General features: G+C 35.1%; 1 protein-coding gene across 14 annotated transcripts in view; it reads left to right on the top strand.

The window, feature by feature from the left end:
- The window catches only part of NEK1 (NIMA related kinase 1), a 133621-nt gene extending 115579 nt beyond the window's left edge, over nucleotides 1-18042 (top strand). For all 14 annotated transcript variants that reach the window (XM_056802882.1, XM_016423129.2, XM_056802884.1 and 11 more), the window contains 3 exons: nucleotides 1247-1380; nucleotides 1557-1689; nucleotides 16697-18042. In XM_056802882.1, coding sequence (XP_056658860.1) covers nucleotides 1247-1380; nucleotides 1557-1689; nucleotides 16697-16710 — 281 coding nt within the window. In that variant the 3' untranslated portion in view covers nucleotides 16711-18042. The remainder of the gene's footprint in view (nucleotides 1-1246; nucleotides 1381-1556; nucleotides 1690-16696) is intronic.
- The last annotated feature ends 1152 nt before the right edge of the window (nucleotides 18043-19194 follow it).

Genomic DNA, 19194 nt, shown 5'->3' with positions numbered 1-19194 from the left:
CTCTCTCCCTCCTTCCCCTCCTCTCCTCTCTCCTCCCCTCCCCATACTCCCAATTAATGTTTATCTTCCCTCTCCAGACAGCATTTTCTAGCTCTTCAGTAGCAAACGTCAATACTGTGAACCAATTTCAAAGTCATTTGACTCCTGTTCACCATTTTGTTTAATGAGGTTTTTCATTATATCTTCAACTTAATATCTTTTATTTTATTTTTTAAAATATAAAGCCTTACCTTCTCTCTTAGAATCAATATTGGGTATTGGTTCTAAGGCAGAAGAGTGGTAAGAGCTAGGCAATGAAGGTCAAGTGACTTGCCCAGGGTCACACAGCTGGGAACTATCTGAGGTCAGATTTGAAAGCAGGACCTCCCATCTCTGGGCCTGACTTTCAATCCACTGAGCCACCCAGCTGCCCCCTCAACTTAATATCTTTTAAAGAATTTAATTTTTTTTTTTTAGATTTGTCTTTTTGCCTTTCTCAATTTGCTTTAAGGATACAGAGTCTACTTCTAACTATTTGGTTCCTGACTATGCATTAATATAATAAGTTTTTAGTTTAGCCTTTTAAAAACCATTTCATCCTTTACTATTATTTTCAGACTACCTTCAGTATATAGTTTAAATAAAAAGAATATTGGACCCATATAATATTTTTTCCACTACTTTTCTGAAATTTTAATACAGTGAAAAATTTTTGACATTTGGATTCTTTGTTTACTTTAGAGCTCACTTTTTTCTACCTAAGAGGTCTAAAATCAAATGTCATAACAGATATTTAGAGTAACTAAATTGAACAGGCATAGTTCTGTGCTTTTTCAATTTTGATTAATTTGGTTGACATTTTTATTTATGTCAACATTTAATTTAATTCTCTTTCAGTTTTTAAAAAGCTTTTCCTAAAATTTAGATTTAGATTTAGAAAGATTTAGAAACAGAAAACATTAGAAAGTACCAGCTTTTTCAGAAAGCCTAATCCTCTCATTTGATAGACTTGCTATATCCTCCAGGCAATGAATAGCAGAGATAGGATTTGAACCCAGATCTTCTTACTCTAAATATAGGATACTTGTCATTATACCTTGCCTCATTATTTTTAATGGTATTAAATTACTAATGACTACTGTGTGCCTCTGTTTATTCTTTGTAGGAGAATTAAACTTATTTTTGGACTGTTATGATACAAATCATTTTATGTCTGATTTTTATTGTTTTGATCACTCAAGTAATTGCCTTTTTTTCCTTTTCTTAGATAACAGTGATGGTGATATTACCAGTGAATGTGGAGATTGTGATAGTGTCTTTAACCATTTGGAAGAACTGAGACTTAATCTGGAGCAGGAAATAGGTTTTGATAAATTCATTGAAGTTTATGATAAAATAAAGGTTGGTAGAATGCTGATTAAATTTACATTTGTTGTTGAAATGCACAATAAAATTTATCTCTACATCCATTATGGTAATAAGTACTGAATATATTCCTAATATCATATCAAATTATTGATTAGAAAAAGATAATATACAAGTATTCACTAAAATTTTGAACTTATCATTTCACATAGGCAATACATGAAGATGAAGATGAGAATATTGAAATTTGTTCAACAATAGTTCAGAATGTTCTGGGAAGTGAACACAAGCACCTCTATCCTAAAATCCTTCATCTAGTCATGGCAGATGGAGCCTATCAAGAAGGTAATAATTGTTTAAAAAATAATCATTAAGTATTGAATTTCTGTTTTTAATGTATCTTATTGGAAAGGTAATTTAGATTCCAAAATTAAATGTAAAAGTTTGAATATCTTTGGCTAGTTGGAAAACTAATTAAATTAATTTAATCTGTTTTAGTAAAATCCATATTGACTATTTCAGTATTTCAAGAATCTGTGATTTCCTCAGTGTCAGTTTTTCTTTCATGATGGCTTATGATAAATTTTCTATGCTTTATTTGGCCGAAAAATTTATCACTCTGGACAACCTAGTCATATGTCTATGAATTTCACTGAGCTTCTTTTTAGACAACAACAACCTGTCACCAAGGGCTTTATTTTTGAAACCTTTTGTACTTAATAGGATTTGCTCAAACTAAAATAGCCAACATCCTAGGATTACTCCCATACTGTGATGAAACACTGATGTAAACTTAATGGAGAAGTAAAATTGATAATTTAGAAATTTCAAGTTATGAGAGAAGCTATAAGAATCAACTATAACAATTTTACTGATGCTCCCTTCTAAACCATCTGTAGTCTAGTTCATGACCACAATCGCTGAATTGAAATTACTCTTTCCAAAGTTACCACTGATTTATTTACCAGATCACTCTTTACCTCTGAGGCCTTTGATAGTCATTCTACTCTTTTCTTCTAGATATATATTCTCTCTTCCCTAGATTTTTATGACTTAGCTCTTACTTGATTCTCCTCCAATATATGATTGCTCCTTCTTAGTCCTCTTTGCTAACTCTTCCTCCATTTTATACTCATAAACCAACATAAGATTAAATATTTTTTTACTTTAAAAACTTTATAAAACATTTTTGTTTTGGTCAGGATGTTTCAAAAGAAAGTAATAGGGTTTTAAACAAGTAAATATTATTTATTGATTTCCAATGCTCTTCCTAAATTATACTAAATAAGGATATGCCTTCCATCCAGATTGAATATTATTTGAAACACTACTGTCATTAAGTCATGTTTAAAATCCTCTGGCTTTTAAAACCCTTCACAACCTGGTCTCTCACTGCCTTTCTTATACTTTACTCTGAATATTCAGCTATTCAGAAAGCACTGGCCTTCTTGCTATTTGAATACAACACTGTCTCTGAGGTCTGTATCTTTTCACATGCTTTTCCTTATCTGTCTAGGATGTGTACAGTTATTTGCATGTTGTCCCCCCATTAGAATGTGAGGGCCTCAAGGACAGGGACTTTGTTTTTTGCCTTTCTTTGCCCAGTTCTTAGCACAGAGCCTGTCCTGTAGAGGGTGCTTAATAAATATCTTTTTACTGAATAATGACATCATATAAGGTATTAAATAAGGAGACACATTTGCCTAAGCTATTTATTTACTAGTATCACTTGAAGATATCATTCAAAGAGTTCCAGACTAAAAATAGTATTTTGTGTTGATAATGAAGTACTTTAGATGCTCCTGTTTATAGATGACTTAGTAATTTCAATAAACTTTGGAGCAGTATTAATCTCCTAGAGTGAAATATAGTTATACAATAGAAATCAACCTAACTAACCATACTCTCAAAACGGGATAAAAATCACACATTGTGCAAATTATGGTATGTATAGCCAAACCTTAACTTTTGCATGGGATAATGTTCCTAGAAAGTGGCACAAAAATCAAAATCTCAAATGTTGATACATTGAACCTATGGGAAAATAGGAGAGTAGGTTCCCATGACCACCCCAAATGGTCATCTTTCACAAGAAATTGCTGAAATACACTTTTTTTGCTCATAGTTCTTTCTAACAAAACATTAATTCTGATAACGTGCACTTTTCGTAACAGTCACCATGAAATAACCTATAGAATGCAATTTACATAACAAAATTGGTACATGCAAACCATTTTTCTTTCTAGTAATTTCCCAAATCTATGACTTTTTGAATCAATAATTCAATTTTAAAATTTTATTTCACACAATATTTACTTTTCATATTCCATGTGATCTACAATATTATAAATGCTATACAGCAAATAAAATTTTTTAAAACTATAAGACTTTTTAACCTAAAGCTTAACTTGTACAGTGTCAGATGATAGTGTATGGGCATTATATTAATTGCTATACTTCTTTAAACCTCTGTACCGGAGCCGCCCTTGAAAACCAAACTTTCCCATGTTACACCTTTCATTTTTTTCTTAACTGCATATAGCCTCTAATGTGTGGTTTCCAAGTCTCAACAACTTGAATTTTGAGGATTGATTGTAGCTGAATAGACATCCCACTTAATTAGTTGATCATTATATATCTCTTGAACAAATATTTCAGATACATAATAAGCTGGGCTTAGAATAGAATAGGGAGAAATCAGACTGCAATTCATTTAAGATATGAAGCTATAGTTTCAGTGAATTCCAAATTGCTTGCCAATACAAAAATACATTACTTTTTAATACCTGTGTTCCCCTAGTGGTGTAAAGTCATTAAGGGTAAAATTTAGGGTTGAGACTGAATATATTTCAGTTGGTCTCCAGGGATTTAAATTCTAAATCCCAATGAAATTCTCAAATAAGAATGGAATTTTATGATGGTTTATTTACAATAGAAGGAAGAAATTAAGAATGAGAGAGATAGAGGGAAAAGGGGAGTATTGCTGCCCCAGTCTGGTCTTATCCTAGCAGGAATTCAGAGGCCTCAGCCAAGTGGCCTTCCCAGAAGATTAAATCTACCTCAGCTTCCAGCCATGAGGCTTCCTCCAAGATGAGGGGCCTCCTTGGAGGCTGGTGCCTCCAGAAAGCCAAGGAAAGAGGAGTCAGCCTTAACACTCACCATTTGATCATCTCAGGGAAGCAGTCAGAGATCTCACACTCCAGCTCCTCCAAGTCAAGTTCCACATATACCAGTGGTGGCTTAAACTTGGCTTTGGATAGTCCGGGGGGTCAGTTAGTTGTTTTTGATTTGTCGCTTGCTAGCACACGCGGGTCATAGACCTTCCTCCCCCACACTTAATCCTTAAGTGGGGATGTATACATTCCTGGTTGCTAAAATTCTAAAGACTAAGCAGGGTGGAGTAAATCTAAAATTCACAAAGTGTCTGCTAATAGTCTTAACAGACAGAGTCTTAAGAACTAAGCTGGTAAGCGCACCACATGGGTGAAAAGATGATTGGTGGGTGTACACAGGCTGTTCTATTACCAATAAAATATAAATTCAAAATGAGGTAAAAAAGATAGTCTCAAAGATGCCCATGTGGCCAAAAAGAAAATGGAGAAGTTATATAGTGAGGAATAATTAAAGACAACAAATCAACAATTTTCTTAATATATTGAGGGTTACTAGATCCTGAAAGATAGGAGGAAGGCCTCTAACACTTTGGATAAAATGTCTGTTGGCTCTCTTGAGGAAGATTTACAGGATGAGGAAGATGAAATTGTTTTCTACATTGATGGAAGGAGTTACTCCCACTAATCACAGAAAATTCTCAAAGTATCAAAGAAACAAATTGTTGAAAACAGCTTTTACTCTTACCTGACAGGGAATCAACCTTATCTTGAGAATTTCAACCGCAGTCAGTTAGGCACAAGAGGGATTTTGGATTATAGATTCCTCCTGGACACATCCTCTACACATTCAATAAAGAATATTGAAGTCAAGAGGTCTATGTTTTATCACTGGCCCTGATGTCACCTGACCTCTTGTATGACCTTTGACAAATCTTAATTCTCGGGATCTCAGTAAAATGAAACCTGATGGATTCTATGGTCTTCTTCAGCTCTTTCTGTGATCTTTAAATGTTGAGTGCCTTTTCTATGTATTGTTAGGAACTCCCAACATGACACCTGTTACTTGTCCACAGCAAGCTTGCAATGTTTTTTAGTGGGGAAATATACCCCTGTGAAGCAACTGGAGAATAACACCACAAATGTTAATAATGCCATAGAACTAATAAGTACAGTAAGCTTTAGAATTGTTGTGTTAGGAGAAGAATTTAGAAAGAAGTACCAATGGAATGGCACACCATATGGAGGGAATGCCATGAGAGAATTTAAGGATAAAGTTGTAATATTGGGGACAGACTATCTGGAGTTAAAGGTTCACATTGAGGGGAAATGAAATATATGGTTAATTGGGAAAGTAGAATAAAGCTATGGAAGTCTTTGAGTTCTAGATTAAAGTTTGAACTTGATCAATAGATAGTTGGAAATAACCTGGTAAAAGTAGTGTTAGATTCCTAATCTAGGGAGAATCCTGTATAACATCTTAGATGGGGTGTGAATAAAGGCCAGAAGATCAGATCAACATTTGGGCATCTTGAATTTGGTACTGGTTTTCGTAATGTGAGACATTTGGTTCTGTGGATCTATTTAAGAAAACATCTTCATAATACTATTTAAATATGGATCTTTAAAGTGAGACCAGGGAAGGCCATTTGATGAAGAAACAGATTTGTGATTCTGTGTTCTCCAATTTATTTTTTTCATTGGATAGAACATAGTGTTTCTTCCTTTTAATTGGTTTACACAAAATAAAAAAGTATCAACAACTTTATATTTTATATATTTATAAACAATGGCTCCTGATGAATTTATAGGGAAGTACTGCTTTAACACAGTTGGTGTTTGGGGTTTTTTTTGTTGTTTTTTGTTTTTTGCCTATCTTGATAAATAGCCATCAAATAAGAGTAGCAGTCCTAATGCTAATTCTCTTTCTCTTCCTTTTCCTGTACTAAAAAATCACTGGACATTTAGGAGGAAATTGTGCCCATCCCTGCCTGACATTTTCTCTTCTCCTTCCCTCTAAATGCTATCTCACCCAGGCCTGCCTATCAGAAATTCCCTATCCACCATGAACAAACTTTTCTTCATTTTGGACTTCTTTCTCTTACATTCCTTTCTATTAGCCCTAATTGAAACCTCACTCCTTTCTGAAAATGCTACATCTTTGGCTCTATCTTTTCTCAGACTCTGCCCCTGGCATGCTGGACATAAGTGGAGTATTGTTTGTTCCACTGGTACTGCCAGACTCTACCTCCTCAGGACCCTTTCCTCTTTTGATGTTGATTCAGTCAAAAATTTCCCTCTAATCCAAATTACAGTTAATATAATATGTCAGCTCCCCCAAGTCATTCTCCTTTATTTCTTTCTTTTTGTGGGTTTTTATGATATGATATTATTTTTTAAATTCTGAACTTAGGCACCAAAAAAACGATCGTTTTCATGTAAACAGAACTGAAAAAGAGGATTTTATATGAAACTGAATGTCCATTTCCTTCCACTTGCTTTTATTTAAAAGAATATAATAAATTCCATATGGTACTTTAAGAACTTTTTCTTGTCTGTACTTCCTTCTGAACTTCCTTCTGTTTTTCTCTATGTGTTTAAAATTTTTTTCCCAGTGGCCTTCTTTTTTTGAAAAATACTATTGCTGACCTATTTCTAATACCCAGCCCACCCCCCAATTAAAAATCAAGAGAAAGGAGAAAAAAACAAATTGTTAACAAAGAAATATCTTGAAGTAAAACAAATCTACCCAGTTTCTATATCTAAAAATGCTTTTCTCTTTCTGTACTTTAATTTAGGGTTAGGGTCAGGCCTCTGGAGAAAGTAGATCATTGCACTAATCAGTTTTCTTAAGTCTTATGTTGTCTTTCTTTAGAGTGTTTCAGTACTTGTACAAATTATATTTTTTCATTATTCTACATAATGTTTTCCCCTTTTCTTCCTACCAATATGCCCAGAAATACACACCCTTCTCATTTCTTGCTCTTCGGATTCCTAGTTTCTGTCAAGATTCAGCTCAAGTGATACTTCAGTCTTTTCCTGATCAACGAAAGATGTTAATGCCCTAACCCTAATTTTACATCGGTGAGGGGAGTGTTGATCAATGGGCATCATATCGAGTTCTCCCTAACTCACTTGATAAAGTTACAGGATATTAGGGGCAGCTCACTAATAGAGACCAAGGTATAAGGGTTCTCCTTCATCAGATTGAGTGGCTTATTTGTACCTGATAAAGAATGTACCATTTTCAGACTGTGAGTGGTTCATTTGCATATTTAAAAGCTTGGAAACATCAGAAGAAGATTGACAAAACCATTGAACTTGCCCTTTTTCTGCCCATTTACTGGGCATGTAACCATAGAAGCAACTGAGATTTTATAAGTAGAGCTGCCTGCCCTAACCTACTAGAAATAAAGCTGCAGAATCAGTCTATAAGAGAACTAGTTGTGTAAGGAAAAAAAACTGTTACAGAATTCACTCTTCACCTTTTCCTTTCCACCTCTTTGAGAGTATAGCAGGAAAGGGGAGAGGATTTCTCTCTCTTCCTGTTCCCCTCTCCCCATCAGCAATGGCATCTTAAAGCAGACCCACATGGCAGCATCCAGTGGGACTGAGGATCCAGCTACAGTGCTGAGTCAGCAAGAAGCCCCTGGAGCTGGGAGATGACAAGTCAAAAAAGCTAAGACTTGTAATGGCCCTAAGTCTGGGTTCTAGTTGTTAAAACCCCTAGCCAGGGTTTTAACTCAGTCTTGAACTGGAGAAGGTGCAGACTCTTGCTAAGCATTGGAGTCACACAAGTTGTTTGGGGACATTCCAGGAAGGCTAAGTGGAATGAGTCAGCAGAAACATCACAGAGAAGGGAAGTTCAAGGATAGCATGAGAGAATATTAGGGACCATGTGTGTGTCAGCATGGCTACATGCCTCTCTCCAGGTGAGCTCTGTGATCACTCTTCCCTCTGATTCTGTGTGTGTGGGAAAAGGTGCTCTAGGCTTTATAGGGGAGACACTGTGTCACTACAGTTCTTTTGATGCCATTTCCAAGTTTTGCTCTTAAGCTGAATGTTCGTTTCGGTGACTGGAGTCAGGGTAGATATACTTCCAAGAGGTCATAAGCTATATAGGTATGTCTCATTATATTTTGCTCTTTGCTGATAACTACATTTTAAAAAAATAAGCTGAAGATTTGTGGCAACCACACTGTGTTGAGCAAGTTTGTTGGTACCATTTTCCCAACAGCATGTGCTCATATTATGCCTCTCACATTTTGATAATTCTCATAATATTTCAGACTTTTTCACTATTTGTTATGGTGATCTGTGATCAGTGGTCTTTGATGTTACTATTGTAATCATTTTGGGGTGCCACTAACTGAGTGTGGGTATCCTGACTGCTCTACCAACTGGCCATTCTCCATTTCTTCCCCATCTCTCTCTTTCTCTTGCTCTTCCCTATTCGTCGAGACACAATACTGAAATTAAGCCAACTACAGTAGCTTCTAAGTATTCAAGTGAAAGGAAGAATCAGTGCAACATACTTTTATTATTCTCTTATTATTTTAAGAATTTGCTATAGCCACCTCTACCTTCAGCAAACACCACCCTGATCAATCAGCAGCCATCACCATTGAGGCAAGACACTCCACCAGCAAAAAGATTTACCTTGCTAATAAAGGCTGTGGGGATGGTTACAATTTTTTAGCAACAAAATATTTTTTAAATTAAGATATATACATTATACATGTACACAATAGTATTGCCTATTTAATCATAACTTTTATATGCATTGAGAATACAAAAAAATTGTGTGACTTGCTTTATTGTAATATTTGCTTTATTTTGGTGGTCTGGAACTGAATTCACATTATGGCCAAGGTATGCCTATAACTTTAGATGTTCAGACTAAGAGTCCCTTAACCCTGGAATAGTTGTCTCCCTGGGGTCCCAACCTGCAAGAGGGAGTTGGTGAGAAAATAGACCCAGAGGACACTTTACTTTCTATCAATTTTATAATTATGTATTGATTTATGTTGTTTCCCCCAATAATTTCTTTGTGGATAGGAACTGTTCCATTTGTCTTTCTGTTCCTAACACAATAATGTGTTGCCTAACACAATAATAGTCAGCACCATATAAGTATTTATTGATTCAACCCAGTGTTGACAGATGTCTTTTGTCGTGGCATAATTAAGCAAATAAAATGTGTTTATTCTTTCTACACAATATAGTTGTGTTTGTTAAAGCATTTCTTGCCTATAAAAACAACTACCTGTCATCTATGCTAAAATGGGATTGTCTATGTGATAACACAAGTAATTGAAGTCTACTCTCTCCCACCATTATATTTTAAATATTCTTCCTTTTCTTAACCTAAGTTTTTCTCTAGAATTCCTCACAAGCAGTAAATGAGCTAATATGGCTCTCATCCCCTTTTATTAATAATCATAGTGAAAGATTTGGTGGTAGATGTAACAATCAACAGTCAAGAGCAAGGAAAAAAATGTCATGGATAATTCAAATAATAACTAATCAGCTACTTAATAACAATAGACTGGAGAGTCTTTTTAATGGCTCAGGACCCTCAGAACAGTCGTGTACCAATTTCAAAATAGTCATTTTCTATACTGCCCTATTTTTAGCCTGTTCTTTTGTTATATCTACAGCATAATTCACTTCCCTGATTTTCTGTTACTGGCTTTGTAATTATATTTTGCTTTTGACATTGTATGTTGCCTTTTCCCATCATCCATATTAATGATAAGCTATTTACATAAGAATTCAGATCTTTCAGAATGAAGTTCTGAACTCCATCAAAAAATACTGCCTTCCCTATTAAATATAAATGTGACTTTTAAGCACCAGTTTACTTTGGTTCTGTCTCAGACATATATATTCATAAATACTGTCTCATCTTTAAGAGTCCATAGGGATTAGTTCTCAAAAAGAAATCTAAGCAGGTAACTGCTTTCTTGGCATTTTTGTTCAAATATAGCAATCCAAATTCAAATTAAAGAATTGAATATTAGGAATATAAATTGCCATATGATTTAATAGCATCATTCTTAGGCTTACATACAAATATAAAGTGAAGAAAATAATGAAAGTGACTTAGAAGAAGAATTAAAAGGGAAAGGTATGCTTAAAAAACCACTCAGTAAATTTTGCCCTCATTTTTGAGTCAGTGATGTGGACGAAAAGATGCTAGATTTAGAGTTAGAGGACTTGGCTCTGCCACTTTATAGGTAGAGACAAAGCACTTATCAAGGCTAATTATTATGTTCTGGGTACCATACCAGATTCTGGGGCATATAAATACAAGAAAATACAAAGGTCCTTAAGTTGGAAAACAAGGTGGGGTAAAAAAGGAAGGAGAGATGGTGAGACCCTGAGAAGGTGAGCAGGGGGGTTAAGTGACTGTAGTTGGGGCTTCCTCTAGTTGTGGTGATCCTGTCACCCCATGGAGTCACCTCAGTCCTTCTGAAGAGTACAGGGCTCAAAGTGGAGGCGTCTTGAGGTGGGAAAGGTGAGTAAGGAGGAAGTAGCCCAGAGAGTGACTATATTTATTACTCTTGTTAAAAACCCAGAACAATTATCTTAACTTCTTTAGGCCCCAGTTCATTACCTATAAGATGATGGGGTTAAACTAGATGACTTCCAAGATCTTTTCCAGTTCTAAATATATAATTCTGGGATTTTAAATAGCTAAAATATTGCATTAAAAATGTAATGGGATGTATTTTTAGACATTGAGGTGAATCTCACTCTATTTAGGACTTAATGATCTTTATTAAAAAGTTCATATTTCCCTGGTTATTCAGCACCATTATTATCTACATGTTGTAAATGATTAATGTTGAATTGAACGAATGAGGGAGACAGACCAAAATAAGAATAAGAAAATACAAAAGAACCCCAAATATAAATAACCACATATTTATATGTAAAACTTTAGCAATAAAATATATTTTAGTAAATTTTCTGCAATCGTTTCTTTATCACTACTACTGCTAAGGTTAGTAAACTGTACTTATTTCATCATCTTAATATAACCATTAGCTTATCAGTTTGTTCATTCCCACTACCAATGCTGACCACAGCCCATCTTATATTATTTCTTATGGTTCCTGTACACTCATTTCTACAAATCCTACATGAAATATCAGTATCTGTCATTGGAGCCCATTCTCAAGACTAGCCATCACTTTTGAGACTCCCTAGTGTTCTGGTTCTGCTGTTTCCATTGAGTTATTCCCCTTGTGCTCTGGGGCCCCCTTTCTGCCTCTCAAGGACTACTATATGAAAAGGATTGTATTAGGTTAGTTCTTTGCTTTGATATGTTTCCTGATTTTTGTGGGAGTTTTTTTTTTCTTTTAGAGTCTACAGCTAGTTTGGTGCTGTTGTAATCATATGTAATATTATCTTCTTGTCTTAACCCTTTCTTTTAATTTGGTCTTTGATTTTTACTTTCATTCTTAACCAGGCTATTTGACTATATATCTTCTATCCTTAAATGTCTCCCACATCTTTAATCAGACACTTCTTATCTATTAGAAAATGAAATTTACCATGTAGTAGGCTATGGCTAGCACCATCTGACTTGCAGAACATGTATTCATGATATAAAATCACAAGTCTGCCACAATAGCACTACTGAACCTCTTGTTTCTTAAATTTGGGACATAATTTTACTATTCTATTCCATGTTCATCTTTGCATTCAAGTCAAACATTTATCAGATATATGTTGGTTCAGAAAAGCACATGATCTTAGAGTTTCAAGGGACCTCACAAGTCATCTTGTCTAACTTGTGCTTCTAAAGGCTTGTGTGCCTTTTCCAGGACTTTATAATCCTTCATAATCAATTTGAAGACAGCTATCAAGATACATTCTGGATCCTCTTTAACCAAAACTTCTGTTTCCTTGGCCTGGTCCTTATTTTCAAGGCCTTTCAACATTCAAGATACATTCTTATTGATGCTCTTCAGCCTATCCATACCCTTCCTACAATGTAATGCCTGCAACTGAAAATGATCAACTGGATGTGGCCTGACCCAGTGATAGAATGTCACTTCCCTTGTCTTGGACTCTGTACTTCTGTCAGTATACCCTAAGTTTCCAGTGGCATTCTCATTCCCATGAATGCCTTTGATGCTGTGACAGATGCCTGACCAGTGATGGAGTACACCCAAACAAATTCTATTAAGATTATGTTGGCCAGGGGTCTTATACATAATTTGTGAATACATGTGTATACATACAGAAGCATGATATAGTAGTGATGAGAGATTTCAGTTATCCAGGTATCATCTTTTTTTTAACCCTTACCTTCTGTCTTAAAATTGATGCTAAGCATCAGTTCTAAAGCAGAGGAGTGATAAGGGCTAGGCAGTTGAGGTTAAGTGACTTGCCCAGGGTCACACAGCTAGAGAGTATCTGAATCCAGATTTGAACCCAGGACATCCCAACTTCAGACCTGGTTCACTATCCACTGAGCAACCCAGCTTTTTCTATGCAGGAATCTGATGATCTCTCTCCCTCTCCCCTTCCCCTCCCCCTCTCTCCCTCTCTTCGCCCCCCCCCTCCTGCTCCTCCTCCCTGGCTCTCCTCCCCAAAGCAGTTAATAACTTCTTGACTTCCTTTATTGATAATATATTCACACTAATAAGAAGAAAGTGATTGCTCAAATAGGAATGTTGGGAGGAATGATCATCCCTATCCTAGAGTATGTGATAGAGAAAGAAAGGAAATCTAGAAGTCATCTGACATGCACTGTAGATTTCATAAAGTTCAAGATAAAAAGATAGTATGGATCCCATGGACTAAAATACTGTAGAGGAAGTCAGCCTAGAATGAATGGGAGAATATCAGGAACAACATTCTGGAGACACCCTAGGAATTGATCCCAGTGAGGAAGAAAAATGGTACTGATGTAATTGCATAGCAAATTCACAACTAACATTGACTTTAAAAAGAAAAGCATATCAACCTGTATTGGTAGAAAGTACTTTCTCAAAAGCTCTCTCCATTAATGAGATCATAAGATTAATTCTCTATCCATTTCTCTCAACACAGCTTTTAAAAAAATCTTTTATGCTTTGCCTAACTTCCCTCACCTGCCTTAGTTCATTCTGAGAGTTAGCATTTTTTAAAGTATTAGAAATTGAGGGTATGCCCATTAACTGGGGAATGGCTGAACAAGTTGTGGTATAGGATTGTCATGGAATACTGCTGTGCCATAAAGAAATGATGAGCAAATTGGTTTCAGAAAAACTTCTTGTTTTTAGGTATAACTCTTTTGGAATACTTATATGAACTGATGCAAAGTGAAATGAGTAGACCCAGGAGAACATTGTTCACAGTAATAGCACTATTGTGACAATGATTAACTGTAAAGTTGTTAGCTACTCTGATCAGTATAATGATCCAAAACAATTTTAAAGGAGTCATGATGAAAAATGTCCTTCATCTTCAGAGATAGAACTGATGAATTCTGAATACAGATGGAAGCATACTTATTTATTCTCTATTCTAAATTTCTTTATTTTTTTATTTTTTGCTTTGGGTTTTGTTGGGGTTTTTTTTTTTTTGCAATGTGACTAATGAAAAAATATGTTTTGCATGAACTCATGTGTATAACCAAAATTAAATTGCTTGCCTTCTCAAGAAGGAGGAAGGGGCAGAATGGAAGGAGAGAATTTGGATCTCATTTTCTAAAAATGGTTGCTAAAAATGTTTACATATAATTAGGAAATATTGTAACAAAATAAATTAAAATAATTTAAAAATAAAATACATGTTTAAAGGAACACACACACAAACCATTCCATACTCTTATGTCCATTCTTTGCTTCTACTTTCTGAGGAAACGTAAGCATGACCAGTTCTTTCAAATAATCTTCCTATGGCATGAACATATAGCCTTCCACCATCCTGATTACTCTCCTTTGGATATTTTCTAGTTTATCAATATCCTTCTTGAACTCTAGCTTCTGAAACTATTTAGCCTAGAGAAAACTCAAAGGAATATGATAGCTGTCATCAAGCAGTGGAATGGCTGTCATATTGAAAAAGGATTAGATTTGTTTGGCCTTAGAATATAGAACCAAGAGTAATGGATGGAGATTGCAAAGAAGCAAAATTAGGTTTGAAGTCTAGGAAAAATTGCTAACAATTAGAGCAGTCCAAAGTGCAATCGATTACCCAGAATGGTAATAAGTTCCTCTTCACAATTTAAAGGCAAAGGTCAGGCAACCAGTTCTGAGGTTTGGTACAGTTAGAGATTCCTTTTGTGTGTGGTTTGAGTTCAATAACTACTATTAGATCCCTCCCAACTAACTTACCAATGCCAATATCTATTGTTAATCCCCTCGATTGCTAGATCCGCCTCTCAGAAATGAATTTTTTTTTAATACTTCTCTGTGTTCAGGTTGTTTTCCCCTAGTTGAATATAAGCTTTTTGAAGGTAGGGACTGATTAATTTGGCTCTCAAGAAATGTGTATTGAATGAACGAAGGACAACCAGGTTGTTATAACAGTACCTCTGAAATGTAAGAAGATTAGTGTGTTGGATAGATCTGTTGTGGAAGATTGTTAAGGAAAATTGATAAGAATCACAACATGGTAAAATGAGTAGAGAACTGGCCTCAATGCCAAGCAGGCCTACATTCAAGTGTCACTTGTGACACATACAGGCTAGGTGACAGGTCATTTTCCTCCTCAGTGCTCTAAGTAACTCTTTATCAAAGGTGCTGACCTTCTGTAATAGAGGGAGCTTCCTTATCCAGGAGCTCTTTAGATTCAAGAAAATCCCAAATCTAGCCCTATCCCTCGCAGCAGGAGGAGGTGGAATGTATTAATGTATTAATGGGTTCACAGATTTGTTGAAATATTAATGCTGAAGGTTATTTTCTTTTTATATCATATGTCTCTTTGATCTGCTTGGCCAAACTGTAAACTTCTTAAATGAGTGATTGTGTCGACTGTTTTTTGTAGCCATGGAAGTGCTTAGTATAGTACCATATTCATAGTAAACTTTTGAAATAAAATGTTGAATTTCCATCGAGTAAGTCAGCTACGGTGTCTGTTATACCCGCATAAGTTTTCCATCTCTACCCCACTTGCTAAGAAAGTATTGATATTTATTTAGATATGTAGCAAAGACAGTTTTTCCTTGCCAGGATCTTCCCAGAGACCAAGATCCAGTTTATGGGCAGAGTAGCAATAGGGAGAAGTTATGATGAGCTATTACATAGGAACCAGAGATCCTGAAGGCAGAAGTCAAGTAGAAGGCCAACCTTTAATGCTGTCAATATGCAGTGGTGAGAAAGGTGCTGTGTGGCCCCTTCAGTATTGTTAGCCTGTGTCTGAAAAAAACCCGAAACATTGTTCAGCCTGGTGAATTACCACAACTCTTGGGTCATTATAAACTGGCAGAGGTGGTGTGGGTCATACATAGTAAGAGATCATTTTAGGATATAGCAAAACCCCAACAAGAACAGCTAGTTAAGGAGTGATTCAAGCTTTCTGAGTAATAGTGGATAAATGGCAATGTTACAGGCAAACAGCAGAGTAGTTGAATACCAAATTCGATTAAAGTGGGTACATACTAAGAAGTTAAAATCTTAATCTTTATGTAGAGAAGCAGACATAGTCTATGCACAGTTAGAGAAGACTAATACAGATTGGACATGTTTCTACGTTTTCTACCAGGATTCTTTTGTAAATGTGATTGATGTATTTGATGTTATAAAACACTAATTAAATTTTTTCTCCTAAATTGTTTTAGAATATCAGCCATTAAAATGTTAAGCCATTATAATTTAAGAAAGACATATTTTAAAAGGCATTTCAGGGCAAATGACCTTTTTTAGCTTCTAATTTTAGAAGTTTGTAGATTTTAGTTAAGTTGGGTAAGAAAAATCTTTAGACTTACTAATGAAAAATGTGTTTAAATATCTTACAAATTTGTTACTTGATTAGGTTGAAGAGAGGTCAATTTAAGGTGTTAAAGAACTGATCCAACCAAGATCCAGATTGTGTATCACAGAACTGGCTGGGTGTCCTTGCTATATAGTTTTAAATAGAATACTGCCTTGCTCTCTCTTACATGTCACATTTCTTTAAAATGTGGCAATCATGAATTCTGGGTTTGGGCAAACTAAAGTTGTTTAAAATTAAAGAATAAGTCATTGAACTGAATACCCATATTTCCAGTTGTTAATTTCTATTTTCTCTTCCTCCTACAGATAATGATGATTAAACCTCATTTGGAATATTCTTTTACCTTTTGCTATGGGAAATCATTTGAATTCTGCCCTGCAGAATCACAGGATTCAGTGAAAAATGTAGCCAAGACTATAGAATAAGAACATCACTATGGGGGCATGCTGATTGCATGAAGGAGCCAAGGAAACATGCCATTTTAAAATTAAAATATTCGTGCTTCTTGTATTTTCTTTGTTCCATGAGTTTAAAAGTTACTTTCTATTGAATATATATGTGTGTGTGTGTCTCTCTGTATATATGCAGAGACATGTACACATTTTCTTGTTAAACCATCCAAAGCTTAACAGAGACACTGGGCCAGGAATGGACTAATTGATTTTAAAGATTTATCATGAAATAAGGTAGCATCAACTGTTGTTATGGCTGAAAAAGAATGACCCATATTGTGAAAAACTTGCTTGTCACATTACATTGATATACTTACACATATTTTTTTTCTTTAAGAATGCTAAAATGCAGTTTGGGGTGTTTTTTTTTTTTTCTGAGCTATATATACTAAATTCAGTAATCTTGTTAAGGACCCTCCTTGAATACTTACCTTTTTGAGGATGCAATTTCTATCCTAATCTGTATTGTAACCAAAAACATACTTTTTCCTAACAGTATCACCCAGACCAACTTAATAGATGCAAATTGAGGCACTGTCCTAGAGATCATTGAAAGGTTTGATTTGCAAAGGATGGTATAAATTTTAGTCCTGGATATTCAGAAAATTCAGCAGTTTCTTCCATTTCTTTTTTTTATATGGATCAGAACCCACAGAAGTACTTGGAAATTTGCCTGCTTTTGTTACATTGACCCAACAAGCAGCATCCTTCTGCTTTTCATCTTCTCTCATCCACAGTTGTACAGGGACAATTTAATAAGAAGAAATAAAGTCTCCAGTCTCCATTTTTATTTCTATATAATCAGTTCTTGCAATCAGCATCTCAGTGGGAAAAGATCATTTGATGGTTTCCTCTACTGCTTTTCATTACAAGAGGATACAGGTTTCACAAAGCCAAGTAGGTTTTTTCTTTGAGATGAGGGCTGCACAGCACAATCTCTAACTGCAACAGAGCTAAGAATTAGGATGATTCAATAGGAAATGTCTGACATCCCAGATAGAGGATGTTCACCTTTGAGCAAAGGCAGCCTGATTGGCAAAAATCTCAGAGTTTAAAAAAAAAAAAACAGGCTTGACAGCAGCACTATGTTTAAAGTTATTATGTATATTATTTTTCACATTCAAAAATAAATACTTGATTTTTGTATATTTGTTTACTTTTATGAAGTTACTATTAAATTTTTTTCTTACCTACCTAAAGGATGCCTGATACTATGTTTGTCTTCTCTTTATTGACACAATTCATAATATGCATTTTAGAAAGAACTATGAACATTTTCTATACTTTATAATATTAACATACATTCTCTCTTTGTACACACTGAAGTAATTTTTTTGGCATCAGATAGTTGGGGGAGAACTTAAGCTATATATTTCAATTGGACCTTGTGTTTCAATTCTTTAAAATCCTGAAAGCTCTGAATTATTTTGTGATTTCAAGTAACTAAGTGACTGGGTCTGGAGTTGGGAAGACCCAAGTTCAAATCCCACTTCCAACAATCACCGTATAACCCTATATAAATCACTCAACCACTGATCTGCCTTAATTTCCTCAACTGTAAAATGAGCATCATAATAACACCTTCTACCCAGGGTTATTGTGTGAGGATCAAAGCACATAGTAGATGCCCAAACATTTGTTTCCTTCCTTCATAGTTTAAATTTAGCTTAAAATTAGTTCTTGACTAGAAATGGGTATCTAAGTCTGGCACTGATAGATTGAGACCTTGGAAGCCAGAGAACACCAGGCTGCCTAATATGGGACGAGACCCCACTAGGTCAGAAAGAACAGGTCAGAGCATCTGGGCTGATCATCAGTGAGAATGGGTCCAAGACAGCTGCAGTACTGGCACTTAGGTGCTTATTAAGCTCCGACTGGTCAATGTAAACATAATTTTACTCAATCACGTCTTGCTTTTAAGGTATTCAGAGTAATATAGGTAAGTCAAGGGTACTACTAATTATTTTTAATTTTAAAAAATTTCTACATGTTTTCTGAAGTTATGTGATTCACATTTTCTCCTTTCCTCCCCACTTCTGGAGCTCACAAGTGTTATACATGTATTATTATGCAAAACATTTCCATATTCATTTTTGTAAGTGAATAATCCCATACACCCCAAACCTCAAAACATACCCAAATAAGTGATAAATCATATGTTTTCACCTTTGTTTCTACTCTTTTTTTTTTCCTTCTGAAAATAGATAGCATCCTTTTTCATAAATCCTTCAGAATTATCCTGGATTATTTGTGTTGCTGAAAGTAGCCAAGTCTTTCAGAGTTGATCTTTCCACAATGTTTCAGTCACTGTGTACAATGTTTTCCTGGTTCTGCTTATTTCACTATGCATC

Source organism: Monodelphis domestica, chromosome 6 (genome assembly GCF_027887165.1).
Source record: "Monodelphis domestica isolate mMonDom1 chromosome 6, mMonDom1.pri, whole genome shotgun sequence".
Lineage (NCBI taxonomy): Eukaryota > Metazoa > Chordata > Mammalia > Didelphimorphia > Didelphidae > Monodelphis > Monodelphis domestica.
Note: the sequence above shows the minus strand (reverse complement) of the source record. Positions and strands in the feature narration are given on the sequence as shown.